The 23,902-nt window shown below is 45.9% G+C and overlaps 2 protein-coding genes across 2 annotated transcripts in view; both read left to right on the forward strand.

Annotated features, from left to right (window-relative positions):
* The window catches only part of LOC142198684 (scavenger receptor cysteine-rich type 1 protein M130-like), an 86,737-nt gene extending 64,556 nt beyond the window's left edge, over positions 1-22,181 (forward strand). Inside the window, exon 20 of the mRNA XM_075269712.1 lies at positions 22,015-22,181. Within this exon, the coding sequence (XP_075125813.1) occupies positions 22,015-22,181 (167 nt within the window). The remainder of the gene's footprint in view (positions 1-22,014) is intronic.
* The window catches only part of FNDC4 (fibronectin type III domain containing 4), a 28,178-nt gene continuing 11,037 nt past the window's right edge, over positions 6,762-23,902 (forward strand). The window contains exons 1-2 of the mRNA XM_075269381.1: positions 6,762-6,875; positions 23,549-23,871. Of these exons, the coding sequence (XP_075125482.1) occupies positions 23,730-23,871 (142 nt within the window). The 5' untranslated portion in view covers positions 6,762-6,875; positions 23,549-23,729. The remainder of the gene's footprint in view (positions 6,876-23,548; positions 23,872-23,902) is intronic.

Here is a 23,902-nt window from a genome sequence, read left to right on the forward strand (position 1 = left end):
ATGTGCTGCTAGAGGCCCAAGAAGTTGTAGAGCCTACATGTGCTACGAGAGCCCCAGGAGGTGGTAGAGCCTACATATGCTACCAGAGGCCCAGGAGGTGGTAGAGCCTACATGTGCTACTAGAGGTCCAGGAGGTTGTAGAGCCTACATGTGCTGCTAGAGGCCCAGGAGGTGGTAGAGCCTATATGTTCTGCTAGAGGCCCAGGAGGTGGTAGAGCCTACATGTGCTGCTAGAGGTCCAGGAGGTTGTAGAGCCTACATGTGCCGCTAGAGGCCCAGGAGGTGGTAGAGCCTATATGTTCTGCTAGAGGCCCAGGAGGTTGTAGAGCCTACATGTGCTGCTAGAGGTTCAGGAGGTTGTAGAGCCTGCATGTGCTGCTAGAAGGCCAGGAGGTTGTAGAGCCTACATGTGCTACTAGAGGTTCAGGAGGTTGTAGAGCCCACATATTCTGCTAGAGGCCCAGGAGGTAGTAGAGCCTACATGTGCTGCTAGAGGCCCAGGAGATGGTAGAGCCTATATGTGGTGCTAGAAGGCCAGGAGGTAATAGAGCCTACATGTGCTGCTAGAGGCCCAAGAAGTTGTAGAGCCTACATGTGCTACGAGAGGCCCAGGAGGTGGTAGAGCCTACATGTGCTACCAGAGGCCCAGGAGGTGGTAGAGCCTACATGTGCTACTAGAGGTCCAGGAGGTGGTAGAGCCTACATGTGCTACTAGAAGCCCAGGAGGTTGTAGAGCCTACATGTGCTGCTAGACCCCCAGGAGGTGGTAGAGCCTACATGTGCTGCTAGAGGTTCAGGAGGTTGTAGAGCCCACATATTCTGCTAGAGGCCCAGGAGGTAGTAGAGCCTACATGTGCTGCTAGAGGCCCAGGAGATGGTAGAGCCTATATGTGGTGCTAGAAGGCCAGGAGGTAATAGAGCCTACATGTGCTGCTAGAGGCCCAAGAAGTTGTAGAGCCTACATGTGCTACGAGAGGCCCAGGAGGTGGTAGAGCCTACATGTGCTACCAGAGGCCCAGGAGGTGGTAGAGCCTACATGTGCTGCTAGAGGTCCAGGAGCTGGTAGAGCCTACATGTGCTACTAGAAGCCCAGGAGGTTGTAGAGCCTACATGTGCTGCTAGACCCCCAGGAGGTGGTAGAGCCTACATGTGCTGCTAGAGGCCCAGGAGCTTGTAGAGCCTACATGTGCTGCTAGAGGCCCAGGAGGTTGTAGAGCCTACATGTGGTGCTAGAGGCCCAGCAGCTTGTAGAGCCTACACGTGCTGCTAGAAGCTCAGGAGGTTGTAGAGCCTACATGTTCTGCTAGAGGCCCAGGAGCTTGTAGAGTCTACATGTGCTGCTAGAGGCCCAGGAGGTAATAGAGCCTACATGTGCTGCTAGAGGCCCAAGAAGTTGTAGAGCCTACATGTGCTACGAGAGGCCCAGGAGGTGGTAGAGCCTACATGTGCTACCAGAGGCCCAGGATGTGGTAGAGCCTACATGTGCTACTAGAGGTCCAGGAGGTTGTAGAGCCTACATGTGCTGCTAGAGGCCCAGGAGGTGGTAGAGCCTATATGTTCTGCTAGAGGCCCAGGAGGTGGTAGAGCCTACATGTGCTGCTAGAGGTCCAGGAGGTTGTAGAGCCTACATGTGCCGCTAGAGGCCCAGGAGGTGGTAGAGCCTATATGTTCTGCTAGAGGCCAGGAGGTTGTAGAGCCTACATGTGCTGCTAGAGGTCCAGGAGGTTGTAGAGCCTACATGTGCTGCTAGAGGCTCAGGAGGTTGTACAGACTACATGTGCTGCTACTCTAGTACACCAAGTTGTGACACACTCGCTTGTCTACCACTCAAATCTTGTTCATGTCCTAGAGGAATGCTGCTCAGGCACTGCACACAAACAGTTAATACAAGTCCTTCCTGCCAAAATATGAGGGTGAACGGGGCGAACCGCGCGTCTCTGCCAGCCTAAAGTTCTGGCCAGGATTCGTGAATCAGTACGTCTGGACCATTCCAAGCATCTCCCATCTGATGAAGTCCTACCAACACTGACAACTCTACAGACTGCGGTCTTCCGGGGATCCCCTCGACAGGTTCCAAGCATCACTAGAGATCCCTGACACCCTGTGAAGGGTTAAAATAAGCAAGAAGCTGCAGGTTGTAGTCATTGATAGGTTAAATGTGCAGAATGGATGATGAGGGGGTAACCGCAGATTTCATGGAGTAGATGATTAGGAGAAGACGATCCTCATAATTACTATGGGGAAGATGTCTAATTATCTGAACTCGGAGAACAAAGGGCTCTAAGACTCCTATAGAAACAGTGCCCCCTCCTCAATATCCGAAATAGAGAAGACTATCATTATACAATTAGCCTGGCGCCCCCTCCCCAATATCCGAAATAGAGAAGACTATGATTGTACAATCAGCCTGGTCCCCAATATCCCAAATAAATCTATTTATACAATCAGCCAGGTGCCCCCTCCCAATATATGTTGTAGTAGAGACTATCATTATACGATCATTGTGTTGCTCCTCAGAACAGTCTCCTGCTTGCTCGGGTGCTACGCCTTGGAAGGTCTTCAGTTTGTACACATGGAGACTTGTCGGCATTGATGAGAGACAAGCATCCCAAAACAGCTTAGAGCAGATGAGTGTTTGGTTTTGTTCCCTTCCCTAGTCATGGTATAAGGCCCGCTGAAAGGATTGACATACAGCCTTGTTCTATAAGGTGGCGCTAGTGGCACCACCCTCTTAATGGTTTCCTCTTTCTAACTGGAATGACCTTAAGGTTACAAAACTGGTTGTTATTACCTGAGATCCTGCCACATAAGAGAATACCCTTTCCCTCCGAAAGGTTAATTTCTCCTTTTCTCAGAGAGGTAAACATATCCATCCTTCCTAGAAGTTGATGTACCCATGCCTTCACGAGGTTGATGCGTCCATTCCTCCTCAGAGGTGAACAGGTCTATTCCTCTCTAGAGGTTAACACGACTGTCTCGCAAGAGGTTATCACATACGTACATCCATCCACCCATGGAGGTTGACATGTCCATCCCTCCAGAGAGGTTGATGCGTCCATGCTTTTGAGAGGTTGACACATTCATGTCTCCCGAAAAGTTAACGTGTCCGTCCCTCCCAAGAGGTTGACGCATGCTTCTCTCCCAAGAGGTCAATGTGCCCTTCCCACCAAGAGGTTAACACATCTATCCCTCCTGAGAGGTTAAGGTGTCCATCCCTCCAAATGGTTTTATCGTGCCCATCCCTAACGATAGGTTAATGCATCTATCCATCCCAAGAGTTGATTGTGTTCTTCCCTCCCGATACTAGGTTATTCCGTTCACCCCTCCTGTGAAATTATTGTGGTAATCCCTTCCAAAAGGTTATCCCACAATCCCTCCTGAAAGGTTATTGCATTCATCCCTCGCTCCTTAAAACACGTCCATCCTTCCCAAGAGGTTAATGCCTCTATCTATCCCAAGAGGGTAATACATGTATGCCGCTTGAGAAGTTAATGTCCTTCCTGTGAAGCCGAAGACTCCATCCCTCCCAGTAGGTTAAGGAGTCCATCCATCCCAAGTGGGTACCATATCCATCCCTTCTGAAGGTTTAACGCATCCCTCCAAGAGGTTAACGTGTCCATCTCTCTCAAGGGGGTTAAGGTGTCCATCCCTCCAAGAGGTTAACTTACCCATCTCTCCTGAGAGGTTAATGTATCCATCTTCCCCCTCCAAAAAGGTTTTCACATCCATCACTCCTGAAAAGTTAACACATCTATCTACATCCAAGAGGTTAATGTGCCCATCTCTCCCGAGAGGCTAAGGTGTCCATCCCTCCAAGAGGTTAACATGTCCATCTCTCTCTCGAGAGGTTAAGTTGTCCATCCCCCCAAGAGGTTAACATGTCCATCTCTCCCGAGAGACTAAGGAGTCCATCTCTCGAAGAGGTTAACGTGCCCATCTCTCTCGAGAGGTTAAGGTGTCCATCCCTCCAAGAGGTTAACATGTCCATCTCTCCCGAGAGGCTAAGGTGTCCATCCCTTCAAGAGGTTAACGTGTCCATCCCTCCAAGAAGTTAATGTGCCCATCTCTCCCGAGAGGCTAAGGTGTCCATTCCCCCAAGAGGTTAACATGTCCATTTCTCCCAAGAGACTAAGGTGTCCATCTCTCGAAGAGGTTAACGTGCCCATCTCTCGAGAGAGGTTAAGGTGTCCATCCCTCCAAGAGGTTAGGGTGTCCATCCTTCCAAGAGGTTAACGTGTCCATCCCTCCAAGAGGTTAGGGTGTCCATCCCTCCAAAAGGTTAACGTGTCCATCCCTCCAAGAAGTTAACGTTCCCATCTCTCCCGAGAGGTTAATGTGTCCATCCCCCCAAAAAGGTTTTCACGTCCATCACTCCTGAAAAGTTAACGCATCTATCTACCTCCAGTGGGTTATTATGTCCATCTTTCCTGAAAGGTTAATGTGTCTATAATGGCCTAAAATGGTTACCTGACAGCCATGGGAATAACCACCACGACCACCACCTGGTGTTCAGTGCAGTCGCTATGCGGCCTCTGCCCAAGACTGCCGTGCTAGCCGAGGGAAGTGCCGTCCTCTAGGGCTATGTAACCAGGGTATATTGTACTTGGTTCAGGTTGGATTCATATTTATAAATGCTGGGGTTGGGGTTTCTCCATAGGTCCGTAATGTGGGGAGTGGAGACTTCTGCCTACATTATGGCACAAGCTCTACATAATAGACACCAGGTGATATGAGCGACACGTTTCTGTAATGTCTGGAGGTCAGATATTGCTGTTGTCACCTACGTCTATACAGGGGGCGCTCTCCCAGACTATCGCCCTGTGTATAATTGATTCTTATTAATTGACTGATGACGGAGAAAGGTCTGAGGAGTGTCCCAAGATTTAATGTCTCTGCATGATGAGATCATACATTGGCACGGACGCCCAGTACAGCAGTCTTCTTAGCTGCAGATTTCTTACGGATCCAGCAGTTTCTTGAGGACTTGTATAAAGTTCCCATGATGCTCAGTTTCTCCATGGACTCACGCTGACCTTGTGACGCTGATTTCTGACCATAGTGCGGTCCATCACACAGTATGTTGGTATCTGAAGACATACGATGTGACCCCTTGAAGCGTCACCTGAATGTACCCCAGTGTCTTCTTCAGACTATAGGTGGAGAGTCCTGGCAAAAGTCACCATAAAAGGTCTCTGCTCAGTAAGGGACACGTCAAACCAACCTGCCATCTAAACATTTATACAATTTTTGGCAAGACCTCCTAAGTCCCTCCCTTAGCTCTTACCACTTTGCCCCACCACTCAGGACCTGTTACTTTCGAGAGCCCCATCTGGTTTGGGCCATGGTCACCACTCACCTATGTCCATTCTACAGTTTCTGGCCTTCATCCATTTCTCAACCCCAAACTCAGTCTCAGCCTTGCCCTGAAGGAGTATTGCACCCACCCCAAGCATTGGCCTGATCTCACCTTGTACCACAAAAACCAGCTGGGTTCTTGGGAAGTTTTGGTCACAAAGGGGTACTGAAAAGTAAGAAAGGGCTCCATGTCTAGTCTGTAGGATTCTTGGGCGTGTTATGCTTAGAGTGGTTTGTGTATAAGGAGTCCATAGGTTCTAGAACAATTACTAGAGGAAGTTCCTTCTTGATTGAAGGACCTATCAGTCTCATCATGTGACCAAAGGTCCCCACACATGGCACCCAGCAGCATCATTCCAGGTCACACATAGGAACAAGGAACTTTCATGCTCAGTAAGGAGAACCACCACCATCAAGGTCATGTGATGACAGGTCCAGTTTGGACAAAAGCGTCACTCACCAAGCAGTGTGGCCACTAGGTGCCACCATGACAAGGTCCACATGTAAAACATTAGTAGTGGACCTCTTTGGAGATCTGATGGAAGTTCACTCCTGGTTATTGCGTCCAGCGATGGCACTTGTGTCCTATCAAACAGCAGCTTACTGGTGACATCATGATCATAGTGATTGTAGTGGACAACGGGGGTCAAACCCTCCAAGGGACCGACACGTTCATCTCCTTCCAAACACTAGACCACGTCTTCAAATAGTCAGGAGGGTCTCAGGTGTCAGTCAGTATGGAGGGTCCACCAGCTCTTCTTGCTGGTGGTTCAGTTATTACGGTGCTTTTACAGGGGCCGCTAAATTGACCACAAGGACGAAAAATTGTTCACTTTTACCTTCCAATAATTGGGAGTGTTTGGGTGGTTGTCAGCTCTGGAGGACCATGTGGAGGGTTATACAATCTTCATCCTGACCTCTGACATGGAGGACATGGTATAGGTGGTCAGCTCTTGAGATTAGTGTGGAAGTCAGCTCTGGGGGTCAGTGTGGTGAGTTATACGGCCTTCGTCCCGACCTATGACATGGGGACACGGTGTAGATTGTCAGCTCTGGGGGTCAGTGTGGTTTATTATACGGCCTTCGTCCCGACCTATGACATGAGGACATGGTGTAGATTGTCAGCTCTGGGGGTCAGTGTGGTTTATTATACGGCCTTCGTCCCGACCTATGACATGGGGACGCGGTGTAGGTTGTCAGCTCTGGGGGTCAGTGTACACCTCCGTCCTTAATAAAGGAGAACACTTCTGCCCCCTATGCTCCATGTCACCGTCTTGCTGTCTGACTTGAGGGGACGATGGGATTGGGTGCTTAGTGGCAGGCGAGGGGTTAAGCCATGATTATTATGCACAGCTCCGCCCACCACAGGTAGTGACATCACACAATACACTGCATCACACTGCATCTGTCCACTGGCGGAGGCTGCAGCATCCAGGCCGGATTATCAGCTCTGCAGCCCCCTCCATCCTCCGCCTGGACCCTCAGATGCTGCAGGAGGTGCGAAGACCCCACAAGACGAGGTAAGGACGAGGAGGAGGAGGAGGATGGTGGGGGGCTGAGGAGGGGGAGGTGATGATGGAGGAGCGGTGGTCCAGCAGCAGCAGCATCCACAGGCAGGAGGAGAGAGGAGCAGGTGGCGAGGAGGATGATGATGAAGAGCATCCAGAAACAAGGGGTTAAACCATGTGTGCACTGACAACACGATGACATCAGGAGACCTGAGCCGTGATCTAGTGATGAGGAAGGTGAAGCTGCGACCACTGACCAACCAGGATGAGTAAGGGGCCCGACAACCCCGACACCTCCTCTGTGTAATATACTGTATATACTGGTCAGGACTGGGTTCTCTCCTCTGTATATTATATACTGGTCAGGACTGGGATCTCTCCTCTGTATATTATATACCGGTCAGGACTGGGATCTCTCTTCTGTATATTATATACTGGTCAGGGCTGGGATCTCTCCTCTGTATATTATATACTGGTCAGGACTGGGATCTCTCCTCTGTATATTATATACTGGTCAGGACTGGGATCTCTTCTCTGTATATTATATATTGGTCAGGACTGGGATCTCTCCTCTGTATATTATATACTGTTCAGGACTGGGATCTCATCTCTGTATATTATATACTGGTCAGGACTGGGATCTCTCCTCTGTATATTATATACTGCTCAGGACTGGGATCTCTCCTCTGTATATTATATACTGGTAAGGACTGGGATCTCTCCTCTGTATATTATATACTGGTCAGGGCTGGGATCTCTCCTCTGTATATTATATACTGGTCAGGACTGGGATCTCTCCTCTGTATATTATATACTGGTCAGGACTGGGATCTCTCCTCTGTATATTATATACTGGTCAGGACTGGGATCTCTCCTCTGTATATTATATATTATATACTGGTCAGGACTGGGATCTCTCCTCTGTATATTATATACTGGTCAGGGCTGGGATCTCTCCTCTGTATATTATATACCGGTCAGGGCTGGGATCTCTCCTCTGTATATTATATACTGGTCAGGACTGGGATCTCTCTTCTGTATATTATATACTGGTCAGGGCTGGGATCTCTCCTCTGTATATTATATACCGGTCAGGGCTGGGATCTCTCCTCTGTATATTATATACTAGTCAGGGCTGGGATCTCTCCTCTGTATATTATATACTGATCAGGGCTGGGATCTCTTCTCTGTATATTATATACTGGTCAGGGCTGGGATATCTCCTCTGTATATTATATACCGGTCAGAAATGCGATCTCTTTATAAAATATACTGGTCAGGACTGGGATCTCTCCTCTGTATATTATATACTGGTCAGGGCTGGGATCTCTCCTCTGTATATTATATACTGGTCAGGACTGGGATCTCTCCTCTGTATATTATATACTGGTCATGGCTGGGATCTCTCCTCTGTATATTATATACTGGTCAGGACTGGGATCTCTTCTCTGTATATTATATACCGGTCAGGGCTGGGATCTCTCCTTTGTATATTATATACTGGTCAGGACTGGGATCTCTCCTCTGTATATTATATACTGGTCAGGACTGGGATCTCTCCTCTGTATATTATATACTGGTCACGGCTGGGATCTCTCCTCTGTATATTATATACTGGTCAGGGCTGGGATCTCTTCTCTGTATATTATATACTGGTCAGGACTGGGATCTCTCCTCTGTATATTATATACTAGTCAGGACTGGGATCTCATCTCTGTATATTATATACTGGTCAGGACTGGGATCTCTCCTCTGTATATTATATACTGCTCAGGACTGGGATCTCTCCTCTGTATATTATATACTGGTAAGGACTGGGATCTCTCCTCTGTATATTATATACTGGTCAGGGCTGGGATCTCTCCTCTGTATATTATATACTGGTCAGGACTGGGATCTCTCCTCTGTATATTATATACTGGTCAGGACTGGGATCTCTCCTCTGTATATTATATACTGGTCAGGACTGGGATCTCTCCTCTGTATATTATATATTATATACTGGTCAGGACTGGGATCTCTCCTCTGTATATTATATACTGGTCAGGGCTGGGATCTCTCCTCTGTATATTATATACCGGTCAGGGCTGGGATCTCTCCTCTGTATATTATATACTGGTCAGGACTGGGATCTCTCTTCTGTATATTATATACTGGTCAGGGCTGGGATCTCTCCTCTGTATATTATATACCGGTCAGAAATGCGATCTCTTTATAAAATATACTGGTCAGGACTGGGATCTCTCCTCCGTATATTATATACTGGTCAGGGCTGGGATCTCTCCTCTGTATATTATATACTGGTCAGGACTGGGATCTCTCCTCTGTATATTATATACTGGTCAGGGCTGGGATCTCTCCTCTGTATATTATATACTGGTCAGGACTGGGATCTCTTCTCTGTATATTATATACCGTCAGGACTGGGATCTCTTCTCTGTATATTATATCCCGGTCAGGGCTGGGATCTCTCCTCTGTATATTATATACTAGTCATGGCTGGGATCTCTCCTCTGTATGTTATATACTGGTCAGGGCTGGGATCTCTCCTCTGTATATTATATACTGGTGAGGACTGGGATCTCTTCTCTGTATATTATATACCATCAGGACTGGGATCTCTCCTCTGTATATTATATACTGGTCAGGACTGGGATCTCTTCTCTGTATATTATATACTGGTCAGGGCCGGGATCTCTCCTCTGTATATTATATACTGGTCAGGACTGGGATCTCTCCTCTGTATATTATATATTATATACTGGTCAGGACTGGGATCTCTCCTCTGTATATTATATACCGGTCAGGGCTGGGATCTCTCCTCTGTATATTATATACTGGTCAGGACTGGGATCTCTCCTCTGTATATTATATACTGGTCAGGACTGGGATCTCTCCTCTGTATATTATATACTGGTCAGGACTGGGATCTCTGTATATTATATATTGGTCAGGACTGGGATCTCTCCTCTGTATATTATATACCGGTCAGGGCTAGGATCTCTCCTCTGTATATTATATACTGGTCAGGACTGGGATCTCTCCTCTGTATATTATATACTGGTCAGGACTGGGATCTCTCCTCTGTATATTATATACTGGTCAGGACTGGGATCTCTCTTCTGTATATTATATACTGGTCAGGACTGGGATCTCTCCTCTATATATTATATATTATATACTGGTCAGGGCTGGGATCTCTCCTCTGTATATTATATACCGGTCAGGGCTGGGATCTCTCCTCTGTATATTATATACTGGTCAGGACTGGGATCTCTCCTCTGTATATTATATACTGGTCAGGGCCGGGATCTCTCCTCTGCATATTATATACTGGTCAGGGCTGGGATCTCTTCTCTGTATATTATATATTGGTCAGGACTGGGATCTCTCCTCTGTATATTATATACTGGTCATGGCTGGGATCTCTCCTCTGTATATTATATACTGGTCAGGGCTGGGATCTCTCCTCTGTATATTATATACTGGTCAGGGCCGGAATCTCTCCTCTGTATATTATATACTGGTTAGGGCTGGGATCTCTTCTCTGTATATTATATATTGGTCAGGGCTGGGATCTCTCCTCTGTATATTATATCCCGGTCAGGACTGGGATCTCTCCTCTGTATATTATATACTACTCAGGACTGGGATCTCTTCTCTGTATATTATATATTGGTCAGGACTGGGATCTCTCCTCTGTATATTATTTACCGGTCAGGGCTAGGATCTCTCCTCTGTATATTATATACTGGTCAGGACTGGGATCTCTCCTCTGTATATTATATACTGGTCAGGACTGGGATCTCTCCTCTGTATATTATATACTGGTCAGGACTGGGATCTCTTCTCTGTATATTATATACTGGTCAGGGCTGGGATCTCTCCTCTGTATATTATTTACCGGTCAGGGCTAGGATCTCTCCTCTGTATATTATATACTGGTCAGGACTGGGATCTCTCCTCTGTATATTATATACTGGTCAGGACTGGGATCTCTCCTCTGTATATTATATACTGGTCAGGACTGGGATCTCTCCTCTGTATATTATATACTGGTCATGGCTGGGATCTCTCCTCTGTATATTATATACTGGTCAGGGCTGGGATCTCTCCTCTGTATATTATATACTGGTCAGGGCCGGGATCTCTCCTCTGTATATTATATACTGGTTAGGGCTGGGATCTCTTCTCTGTATATTATATATTGCTCAGGGCTGGGATTTCTCTTCTGTATATTATATACTGGTCAGGGCTGGGATCTCTCTTCTGTATATTACATATTGGTCAGGGCCGGGATCTCTCCTCTGTATATTATATACTGGTCAGGACTGGGATCTCTCCTCTGTATATTATATACTGGTCAGGACTGGGATCTCTCTTCTGTATATTATATACTGGTCAGGGCTGGGATCTCTTCTCTGTATATTATATATTGGTCAGGACTGGGATCTCTCCTCTGTATATTATATACTGGTCAGGACTGGGAGCTCTCCTCTGTATATTATATACTGGTCAGGACTAGGATCTCTCCTCTGTATATTATATACTGGTCATGGCTGGGATCTCTCCTCTGTATATTATATACTGGTCAGGGCTGGGATCTCTCCTCTGTATATTATATACTGGTCAGGACTGGGATTTCTTCTCTGTATATTATATACCGTCAGGACTGGGATCTCTTCTCTGTATATTATATCCCGGTCAGGGCTGGGATCTCTCCTCTGTATATTATATACTAGTCATGGCTGGGATCTCTCCTCTGTATATTATATACTGGTCAGGGCTGGGATCTCTCCTCTGTATATTATATACTGGTCAGGGCTGGGATCTCTCCTCTGTATATTATATACCGGTCAGGGCTGGGATCTCTCCTCTGTATATTATATACCGGTCAGGACTGGGATCTCTCCTCTGTATATTATATACTGGTCAGGGCCGGGATATCTCCTCTGTATATTATATACTGGTCAGGACTGGGATCTCTCCTCTATATATTATATATTATATACTGGTCAGGGCTGGGATCTCTCCTCTGTATATTATATACCGGTCAGGGCTGGGATCTCTCCTCTGTATATTATATACTGGTCAGGACTGGGATCTCTCCTCTGTATATTATATACTGGTCAGGGCCGGGATCTCTCCTCTGTATATTATATACTGGTCAGGGCTGGGATCTCTCCTCTGTATATTATATACCGGTCAGGGCTGGGATCTCTCCTCTGTATATTATATACCGGTCAGGACTGGGATCTCTCCTCTGTATATTATATACCGGTCAGGGCTGGGATCTCTCCTCTGTATATTATATACTGGTCAGGACTGGGATCTCTTCTCTGTATATTATATATTGGTCAGGACTGGGATCTCTCCTCTGTATATTATATACCGGTCAGGGCTAGGATCTCTCCTCTGTATATTATATACTGGTCAGGACTGGGATCTCTCCTCTGTATATTATATACTGGTCAGGACTGGGATCTCTCTTCTGTATATTATATACTGGTCAGGGCTGGGATCTCTTCTCTGTATATTATATATTGGTCAGGACTGGGATCTCTCCTCTGTATATTATATACTGGTCATGGCTGGGATCTCTCCTCTGTATATTATATACTGGTCATGGCTGGGATCTCTCCTCTGTATATTATATACTGGTCAGGGCTGGGATCTCTCCTCTGTATATTATATACTGGTCAGGGCCGGGATCTCTCCTCTGTATGTTATATACTGGTTAGGGCTGGGATCTCTTCTCTGTATATTATATATTGGTCAGGGCTGGGATCTGTCCTCCGTATACTATATCCCGGTCAGGACTGGGATCTCTCCTCTGTATATTATATACTACTCAGGACTGGGATCTCTCTTCTGTATATTATATACCGGTCAGGACTGGGATCTCTCCTCTGTACATTATATACTGGTCAGGGCTGGGATCTCTCCTCTGTATATTATATACTGGTCAGGACTGGGATCTCTCCTCTGTATATTATATACTGGTCAGGACTGGGATCTCTCTTCTGTATATTATATACTGGTCAGGGCTGGGATCTCTTCTCTGTATATTATATATTGGTCAGGACTGGGATCTCTCCTCTGTATATTATATACTGGTCATGGCTGGGATCTCTCCTCTGTATATTATATACTGGTCAGGGCTGGGATCTCTCCTCTGTATATTATATACTGGTCAGGGCCGGGATCTCTCCTCTGTATGTTATATACTGGTTAGGGCTGGGATCTCTTCTCTGTATATTATATATTGGTCAGGGCTGGGATCTGTCCTCCGTATATTATATCCCGGTCAGGACTGGGATCTCTCCTCTGTATATTATATACTACTCAGGACTGGGATCTCTCTTCTGTATATTATATACCGGTCAGGACTGGGATCTCTCCTCTGTACATTATATACTGGTCAGGGCTGGGATCTCTCCTCTCTATATTATATACTGGTCAGGACTGGATCTCTCCTCTGTATATTATATACTGGTCAGGGCCGGGATCTCTCCTCTGTATATTATATACTGGTCAGGGCTGGGATCTCTCCTCTGTATATTATATACCGGTCAGGGCTGGGATCTCTCCTCTGTATATTATATACCGGTCAGGACTGGGATCTCTCCTCTGTATATTATATACCGGTCAGGGCTGGGATCTCTCCTCTGTATATTATATACTGGTCAGGACTGGGATCTCTTCTCTGTATATTATATATTGGTCAGGACTGGGATCTCTCCTCTGTATATTATATACCGGTCAGGGCTAGGATCTCTCCTCTGTATATTATATACTGGTCAGGACTGGGATCTCTCCTCTGTATATTATATACTGGTCAGGACTGGGATCTCTCTTCTGTATATTATATACTGGTCAGGGCTGGGATCTCTTCTCTGTATATTATATATTGGTCAGGACTGGGATCTCTCCTCTGTATATTATATACTGGTCATGGCTGGGATCTCTCCTCTGTATATTATATACTGGTCAGGGCTGGGATCTCTCCTCTGTATATTATATACTGGTCAGGGCCGGGATCTCTCCTCTGTATGTTATATACTGGTTAGGGCTGGGATCTCTTCTCTGTATATTATATATTGGTCAGGGCTGGGATCTGTCCTCCGTATATTATATCCCGGTCAGGACTGGGATCTCTCCTCTGTATATTATATACTACTCAGGACTGGGATCTCTCTTCTGTATATTATATACCGGTCAGGACTGGGATCTCTCCTCTGTACATTATATACTGGTCAGGGCTGGGATCTCTCCTCTCTATATTATATACTGGTCAGGACTGGATCTCTCCTCTGTATATTATATACTGGTCAGGGCTGGGATCTCTCCTCTGTATATTATATATTGGTCAGGGCTGGGATCTCTCCTCTGTATATTGTATACTGGTCAGGACTGGGATCTTTCCTCTGTATATTATATACTGGTCAGGACTGGGATCTCTCGTCTGTATATTATATACTAGTCAGGACTGGGATCTCTCCTCTGTATATTATATACTGGTCAGGACTGGGATCTCTTTTATGTATATTATATACTGGTCAGGACTGGGATCTCTCCTCTGTATATTATATACTGGTCAGGACTGGGATCTCTCCTCTGTACATTATATACTGGTCAGGACTGGGATCTCTTCTCTGTATATTATATACTGGTCAGGGCTGGGATCTCTCCTCTGTATATTATATACTGGTCAGGACTGGGATCTCTACTCTGTATATTATATACTGGTCAGGGCTGGGATCTCTCCTCTGTATATTATATACTGGTCAGGACTGGGATCTCTCTTCTGTATATTATATATTAGCCTAGCAGGAGGATCCAACGTCGCATGGTTATATTTCATTTTTTGTTTGTGTAATGGCCCCATAATAATTTCCCAGTTGTGCACTCATGTATTTTGTATGCTGTTTGTGTTTGTCTCTGCCCGCGACTTCGTCTGGGTGTTGTTGGCGTCGATGATCTGCCTATATTCAGCAAATTGCTGCCGTTGATGGTTTGCCTGCTCCGGCGTTTCGCAGCTCTTAAGCTGTCCTGCTGCTGAACTCGTTCCTCGCACCGTGCCTGTGATTGTTTCGGCATCTCAGCAGCTCACTGGGACGCCATATAATGAGTGTGTTGTTGGCGCCCATGATCCCCGTCAGCTCCGCTTGAGTAGAACTCTGTGACTTCTGGCTCCTTCATAGCTCTCGTTGTTTTAGAATTTTGCAACAAATTAGATTTTCTTTTTCCCGGCATGTGTAAAAGTAGCAAACCGCAAATTTGGATTACAGGTGTTTGCCCATCCAATGTGTCAGCACTGCCTGGAGCAGATCAGATAATATGCAAATTCTTGTACACAATGGACTGAGGGTTAGCTGAGTGTTACATAGAGAGATAACAGACCTGGCTTTATCGGAACCTGAGATAAGAGCAGTGTAACATAATACGTGAACATAAATTCATAACAGTCATGAAGCCATGTCATTTACCGGGATAAAAAGTAGCCGATGTGTTACTCCAGGTTACAATCTATCTATGGGACCAATTTCATCCAAATCCATTCAGCCGTTTTTGCGTGATTAAGGAACAGATTGAACTGCCATAGAGCGACCATAGAGTGGTAGGTACCAGCAGGTGCAGTGAGTACAGGTGACTTGTACAGTAGTTGTTTCCCTGTGCAGTGAGTCCAGGTGACTTGTACAGTAGTTGTTTCCCTGTGCAGTGAGTACAGGTGACTTGTACAGCAGTTGTTTCCCTGTGCAGTGAGTACAGGTGACTTGTACAGCAGTTGTTTCCCTGTGCAGTGAGTCCAGGTGACTTGTACAGTAGTTGTTTCCCTGTGCAGTGAGTACAGGTGACTTGTACAGTAGTTGTTTCTCTGTGCAGTGAGTACAGGTGACTTGTACAGTAGCTGTTTCCCTGTGCAGTGAGTACAGGTGACTTGTACAGTAGTTGTTTCCCTGTGCAGTGAGTACAGGTGACATGTACAGTAGTTGTTTCCCTGTGCAGTGAGTACAGGTGACTTGTACAGTAGTTGTTTCCCTGTCCAGTGAGTACAGGTGACTTGTACAATAGTTGTTTCCCTGTGCAGTGAGTACAGGTGACTTGTACAGTAGTTGTTTCCCTGTGCAGTGAGTACAGGTGACTTGTACAGCAGTTGTTTCCCTGTGCAGTGAGTACAGGTGACTTGTACAGCAGTTGTTTCCCTGTGCAGTGAGTACAGGTGACTTGTACAGTAGTTGTTTCCCTGTGCAGTGAGTACAGGTGACTTGTACAGCAGTTGTTTCCCTGTGCAGTGAGTACAGGTGACTTGTACAGCAGTTGTTTCCCTGTGCAGTGAGTACAGGTGACTTGTACAGTAGTTGTTTCCCTGTGCAGTGAGTACAGATGACTTGTACAGTAGTTGTTTCCCTGTGCGGTGAGTACAGGTGACTTGTACAGTAGTTGTTTCCCTGTGCAGTGAGTACAGGTGACTTGTACAGCAGTTGTTTCCCTGTGCAGTGAGTACAGGTGACTTGTACAGCAGTTGTTTCCCTGTGCAGTGAGTCCAGGTGACTTGTACAGTAGTTGTTTCCCTGTGCAGTGAGTACAGGTGACTTGTACAGTAGTTGTTTCTCTGTGCAGTGAGTACAGGTGACTTGTACAGTAGCTGTTTCCCTGTGCAGTGAGTACAGGTGACTTGTACAGTAGTTGTTTCCCTGTGCAGTGAGTACAGGTGACTTGTACAGTAGTTGTTTCCCTGTGCAGTGAGTACAGGTGACTTGTACAGTAGTTGTTTCCCTGTCCAGTGAGTACAGGTGACTTGTACAATAGTTGTTTCCCTGTGCAGTGAGTACAGGTGACTTGTACAGTAGTTGTTTCCCTGTGCAGTGAGTCCAGGTGACTTGTACAGTAGTTGTTTCCCTGTGCAGTGAGTCCAGGTGACTTGTACAGTAGTTGTTTCCCTGTGCAGTGAGTACAGGTGACTTGTACAATAGTTGTTTCCCTGTGCAGTGAGTACAGGTGACTTGTACAGTAGTTGTTTCCCTGTGCAGTGAGTACAGGTGACTTGTACAATAGTTGTTTCCCTGTGCAGTGAGTACAGGTGACTTGTACAAAAGTTGTTTCCCTGTGCAGTGAGTACAGGTGACTTGTACAAAAGTTGTTTCCGTGAGTACAGGTGACTTTTACAGTAGTTGTTTCCCTGTGCAGTGAGTCCAGGTGACTTGTACAGTAGTTGTTTCCCTGTGCAGTGAGTACAGGTGACTTGTACAGTAGTTGTTTCTCTGTGCAGTGAGTACAGGTGACTTGTACAGTAGCTGTTTCCCTGTGCAGTGAGTACAGGTGACTTGTACAGTAGTTGTTTCCCTGTGCAGTGAGTACAGGTGACTTGTACAGTAGTTGTTTCCCTGTGCAGTGAGTACAGGTGACTTGTACAGTAGTTGTTTCCCTGTGCAGTGAGTACAGGTGACTTGTACAATAGTTGTTTCCCTGTGCAGTGAGTACAGGTGACTTGTATAGTAGTTGTTTCCCTGTGCAGTGAGTCCAGGTGACTTGTACAGTAGTTGTTTCCCTGTGCAGTGAGTCCAGGTGACTTGTACAGTAGTTGTTTCCCTGTGCAGTGAGTACAGGTGACTTGTACAATAGTTGTTTCCCTGTGCAGTGAGTACAGGTGACTTGTACAGTAGTTGTTTCCCTGTGCAGTGAGTACAGGTGACTTGTACAATAGTTGTTTCCCTGTGCAGTGAGTACAGGTGACTTGTACAAAAGTTGTTTCCCTGTGCAGTGAGTACAGGTGACTTGTACAAAAGTTGTTTCCGTGAGTACAGGTGACTTTTACAGTAGTTGTTTCCCTGTGCAGTGAGTACAGGTGACTTGTACAGTAGTTGTTTCCCTGTGCAGTGAGTACAGGTGACTTGTACAATAGTTGTTTCCCTGTGCAGTGAGTACAGGTGACTTGTACAGTAGTTGTTTCCCTGTGCAGTGAGTACAGGTGACTTGTACAATAGTTGTTTCCCTGTGCAGTGAGTACAGGTGACTTGTACAGCAGTTGTTTCCCTGTGCAGTGAGTACAGGTGACTTGTACAGCAGTTGTTTCCCTGTGCAGTGAGTCCAGGTGACTTGTACAGTAGTTGTTTCCCTGTGCAGTGAGTACAGGTGACTTGTACAGTAGTTGTTTCTCTGTGCAGTGAGTACAGGTGACTTGTACAGTAGCTGTTTCCCTGTGCAGTGAGTACAGGTGACTTGTACAGTAGTTGTTTCCCTGTGCAGTGAGTACAGGTGACTTGTACAGTAGTTGTTTCCCTGTGCAGTGAGTACAGGTGACTTGTACAGTAGTTGTTTCCCTGTCCAGTGAGTACAGGTGACTTGTACAATAGTTGTTTCCCTGTGCAGTGAGTACAGGTGACTTGTACAGTAGTTGTTTCCCTGTGCAGTGAGTCCAGGTGACTTGTACAGTAGTTGTTTCCCTGTGCAGTGAGTCCAGGTGACTTGTACAGTAGTTGTTTCCCTGTGCAGTGAGTACAGGTGACTTGTACAATAGTTGTTTCCCTGTGCAGTGAGTACAGGTGACTTGTACAGTAGTTGTTTCCCTGTGCAGTGAGTACAGGTGACTTGTACAATAGTTGTTTCCCTGTGCAGTGAGTACAGGTGACTTGTACAAAAGTTGTTTCCCTGTGCAGTGAGTACAGGTGACTTGTACAAAAGTTGTTTCCGTGAGTACAGGTGACTTTTACAGTAGTTGTTTCCCTGTGCAGTGAGTCCAGGTGACTTGTACAGTAGTTGTTTCCCTGTGCAGTGAGTACAGGTGACTTGTACAGTAGTTGTTTCTCTGTGCAGTGAGTACAGGTGACTTGTACAGTAGCTGTTTCCCTGTGCAGTGAGTACAGGTGACTTGTACAGTAGTTGTTTCCCTGTGCAGTGAGTACAGGTGACTTGTACAGTAGTTGTTTCCCTGTGCAGTGAGTACAGGTGACTTGTACAGTAGTTGTTTCCCTGTGCAGTGAGTACAGGTGACTTGTACAATAGTTGTTTCCCTGTGCAGTGAGTACAGGTGACTTGTATAGTAGTTGTTTCCCTGTGCAGTGAGTCCAGGTGACTTGTACAGTAGTTGTTTCCCTGTGCAGTGAGTCCAGGTGACTTGTACAGTAGTTGTTTCCCTGTGCAGTGAGTACAGGTGACTTGTACAATAGTTGTTTCCCTGTGCAGTGAGTACAGGTGACTTGTACAGTAGTTGTTTCCCTGTGCAGTGAGTACAGGTGACTTGTACAATAGTTGTTTCCCTGTGCAGTGAGTACAGGTGACTTGTACAAAAGTTGTTTCCCTGTGCAGTGAGTACAGGTGACTTGTACAAAAGTTGTTTCCGTGAGTACAGGTGACTTTTACAGTAGTTGTTTCCCTGTGCAGTGAGTACAGGTGACTTGTACAGTAGTTGTTTCCCTGTGCAGTGAGTACAGGTGACTTGTACAATAGTTGTTTCCCTGTGCAGTGAGTACAGGTGACTTGTACAGTAGTTGTTTCCCTGTGCAGTGAGTACAGGTGACTTGTACAGTAGTTGTTTCCCTGTGCAGTGAGTACAGGTGACTTTTACTGTAGTTGTTTCCCTGTGCAGTGAGTACAGGTGACTTGTACAATAGTTGTTTCCCTGTGCAGTGAGTACAGGTGACTTGTACAGTAGTTGTTTCCCTGTGCAGTGAGTACAGGTGACTTGTACAATAGTTGTTTTCCTGTGCAGTGAGTACAGGTGACTTGTACAGTAGTTGTTTCCCTGTGCGGTGAGTACAGGTGACTTGTACAATAGTTGTTTCCCTGTGCAGTGAGTACAGGTGACTTGTACAGTAGTTGTTTCCCTGTGCAGTGAGTACAGATGACTTGTACAGTAGTTGTTTCCCTGTGCAGTGAGTACAGATGACTTGTATAGTAGTTGTTTCCCTGTGCAGTGAGTCCAGGTGACTTGTACAGTAGTTGTTTCCCTGTGCAGTGAGTACAGATGACTTGTACAGTAGTTGTTTCCCTGTGCAGTGAGTCCAGGTGACTTGTACAGTAGTTGTTTCCCTGTGCAGTGAGTCCAGGTGACTTGTACAGTAGTTGTTTCCCTGTGCAGTGAGTACAGATGACTTGTATAGTAGTTGTTTCCCTGTGCAGTGAGTACAGATGACTTGTACAACAGTTGTTTCCCTGTGCAGTGAGTACAGGTGACTTGTACAATAGTTGTTTCCCTGTGCAGTGAGTACAGATGACTTGTACAGTAGTTGTTTCCCTGTGCAGTGAGTACAGGTGACTTGTACAATAGTTGTTTCCCTGTGCAGTGAGTACAGGTGACTTGTACAGTAGTTGTTTCCCTGTGCAGTGAGTACAGGTGACTTGTACAGTAGTTGTTTCCCTGTGCAGTGAGTACAGGTGACTTTTACTGTAGTTGTTTCCCTGTGCAGTGAGTACAGGTGACTTGTACAATAGTTGTTTCCCTGTGCAGTGAGTACAGGTGACTTGTACAGTAGTTGTTTCCCTGTGCAGTGAGTACAGGTGACTTGTACAATAGTTGTTTCCCTGTGCAGTGAGTACAGGTGACTTGTACAATAGTTGTTTCCCTGTGCAGTGAGTACAGGTGACTTGTACAGTAGTTGTTTCCCTGTGCAGTGAGTACAGGTGACTTGTACAATAGTTGTTTTCCTGTGCAGTGAGTACAGGTGACTTGTACAGTAGTTGTTTCCCTGTGCAGTGAGTACAGGTGACTTGTACAATAGTTGTTTCCCTGTGCAGTGAGTACAGGTGACTTGTACAGTAGTTGTTTCCCTGTGCAGTGAGTACAGATGACTTGTATAGTAGTTGTTTCCCTGTGCAGTGAGTACAGATGACTTGTACAGTAGTTGTTTCCCTGTGCAGTGAGTCCAGGTGACTTGTACAGTAGTTGTTTCCCTGTGCAGTGAGTACAGATGACTTGTACAGTAGTTGTTTCCCTGTGCAGTGAGTACAGGTGACTTGTACAATAGTTGTTTCCCTGTGCAGTGAGTACAGGTGACTTGTACAGTAGTTGTTTCCCTGTGCAGTGAGTACAGGTGACTTGTACAGTAGTTGTTTCCCTGTGCAGTGAGTACAGGTGACTTGTACAGTAGTTGTTTCCCTGTGCAGTGAGTACAGGTGACTTTTACTGTAGTTGTTTCCCTGTGCAGTGAGTACAGGTGACTTGTACAATAGTTGTTTCCCTGTGCAGTGAGTACAGGTGACTTGTACAGTAGTTGTTTCCCTGTGCAGTGAGTACAGGTGACTTGTACAATAGTTGTTTCCCTGTGCAGTGAGTACAGGTGACTTGTACAGCAGTTGTTTCCCTGTGCAGTGAGTACAGGTGACTTGTACAATAGTTGTTTCCCTGTGCAGTGAGTACAAGTGACTTGTACAGTAGTTGTTTCCCTGTGCAGTGAGTACAGGTGACTTGTACAATAGTTGTTTTCCTGTGCAGTGAGTACAGGTGACTTGTACAGTAGTTGTTTCCCTGTGCAGTGAGTACAGGTGACTTGTACAATAGTTGTTTCCCTGTGCAGTGAGTACAGGTGACTTGTACAGTAGTTGTTTCCCTGTGCAGTGAGTACAGATGACTTGTATAGTAGTTGTTTCCCTGTGCAGTGAGTACAGATGACTTGTACAGTAGTTGTTTCCCTGTGCAGTGAGTCCAGGTGACTTGTACAGTAGTTGTTTCCCTGTGCAGTGAGTACAGATGACTTGTACAGTAGTTGTTTCCCTCTGCAGTGAGTACAGGTGACTTGTACAGTAGTTGTTTCCCTGTGCAGTGAGTACAGATGACTTGTACAATAGTTGTTTCTCTGTGCAGTGAGTACAGGTGACTTGTACAGTAGTTGTTTCCCTGTGCAGTGAGTCCAGGTGACTTTTACTGTAGTTGTTTCCCTGTGCAGTGAGTACAGGTGACTTGTACAGCAGTTGTTTCCCTGTGCAGTGAGTCCAGGTGACTTGTACAGTAGTTGTTTCCCTGTGCAGTGAGTACAGATGACTTGTACAGTAGTTGTTTCCCTGTGCAGTGAGTACAGGTGACTTGTACAGCAGTTGTTTCCCTGTGCAGTGAGTCCAGGTGACTTGTACAGTAGTTGTTTCCCTGTGCAGTGAGTACAGGTGACTTGTACAGCAGTTGTTTCCCTTTGTTTTTCTTCTTCTTTTGGCCCAGACCACCATGACGACTTATTGCCACCACACACCTCTGGAGAATGTTCTGCACAGACATTTTTGCCTCCTCAGTTTTCAGCACTTTCCTCACCTTTTCTCAACCTGCACAAACTCTCCAACAATAATTCCCCAAATGTTAGTAGTGCCCCAAAAAGCAAAGGCACCTGAGAGGGTAAAAATACTGAGAATGTCCCCATGATGTCAGAGAGTCAGAGAGTCTCCATCATAGCCTATGTATAAGTCAAGAAATAACCAGATAGAAATGTGGGGTTGCTGTAAATCTCCTCCTCAGTTCTGTCTGGGCATAAAAAAGCTTCTCTCGTTACCCTGCAAAAAAGGCTCTCAGAGGCCACTTTTGAGTAGTGTACCTCTTGGTGATAGATCACTGACTGTTAGACATGTCTCTATGACACAAGGACATTTTGCCCAATTTACAGACTCTGAGAGGGGGCATCACTGGATTAAGAGAATCAGGAAAGTGGTTTCAACATATTGCCGCCATCTAGACTGTTCTGGCCTTACTGTTAGTGTCAGGGCAGTGGTTACGACCCAGACAGACCATCAATAGAAAGGATTGTTTGATCCACCAACAAGCACGAGCAGCTCCTGCAGTTTCCTTGTCCACCATCCAGACACAGGGGGCGCCTTCATTGCACCCCCGTCTCTTAAGTACACCCACTGCCTCTGCTCAGACCATTTCCAGACACTTCCATAGATCACCATCACATCACACTGAGGAAGACTCACCTAGAGCAAAAAGACAAACCTAGACTAATTCGCGGTCACTTACAACTATAATACATGTGCGTGAACAGTCTTGTAAACATGAACTTACAAGAGACCCATTTACTATCACAGTTACGAGACTTGAGTTGTAAACAAGTATGTCTATCCGTAGAAGAGAAACCTCATCTTATCTGGATTTTTGGCACAGATACAATACAAGGTAAATACTAAACCGCGTGCACCTCCGTAGTAAATGTCTCGAAATGATAGAGAAGTAAATAGAAAATTAGATGTTGTAAAATTAGACCCTTTCAGTAAATGTGCCCTGCTATGTGAAGAATCGGTCTTTCAGATGTGAGAGAAGTCTGCAATGACCTGGGGGTGCGGACTCCGCTGTCCCTCTCTATACGCCCTCATATGTCTCAATGTCGGTGCCTTCTCCCCTTGTCCTAGTATTGCCATGTATATTCGGTCTGATAAGGCTCGTTGATCGCACAGTCCCACTTCTGACACCAATTTTATATGTTGGGTTCTAAGGACAGTAAAGATTATAATAATAGCAATGATCAAGTCAAAGGTATACAATAAAAGCTAGAAGAAGCAACTTAACTTCATAGAGATGTCTACTGGTTAGCATGATCTATCAAATGAGCTGCTAGTATGCTATATGTCGCACCTCTATACGCTCCTAGCCCACCTTCCTAATGTATACTAAAGCATAGAACCTGTTATGACCCTACAGGTGTTGTATATAGTATGATATAAGATATATAAGAATCTCTATAATGTACATTGTTCTCTTCCTGCAGGTGGGCTGCAAACTCGGCAACATTATCCCCTATAGAAGTGAAGCTATAGGATACTGAGGTCCTATGTTCCAGGCCTCTGCTTTCCCTGGATGTGGATGGAGCCCTGCACAGAAGTTCTCCACTCCTCCTGTCACAGGATGTAGACGTTACTGGGAAGGGATCGTCCAAACTTAAAGTTCCAATGACTTGTGTCTCATTCTTGAGCCGGAGATCCCAAGGCTTTGTGTGGGGCCACATTTTGCCCGAGATGGCCCATATCCCCATGTACCTGAGCCCAGCTGTGCTTGTCCTGTTCAGCTGTGACCTCTGCTTGGTGAAAGCCAGTAAGTATCTCAAGCATGAGGAACTCTTTGT

The sequence above is a fragment of the Leptodactylus fuscus genome, chromosome 3, assembly GCF_031893055.1.
Source record: "Leptodactylus fuscus isolate aLepFus1 chromosome 3, aLepFus1.hap2, whole genome shotgun sequence".
In the NCBI taxonomy this organism is placed as follows: Eukaryota; Metazoa; Chordata; class Amphibia; order Anura; family Leptodactylidae; genus Leptodactylus; species Leptodactylus fuscus.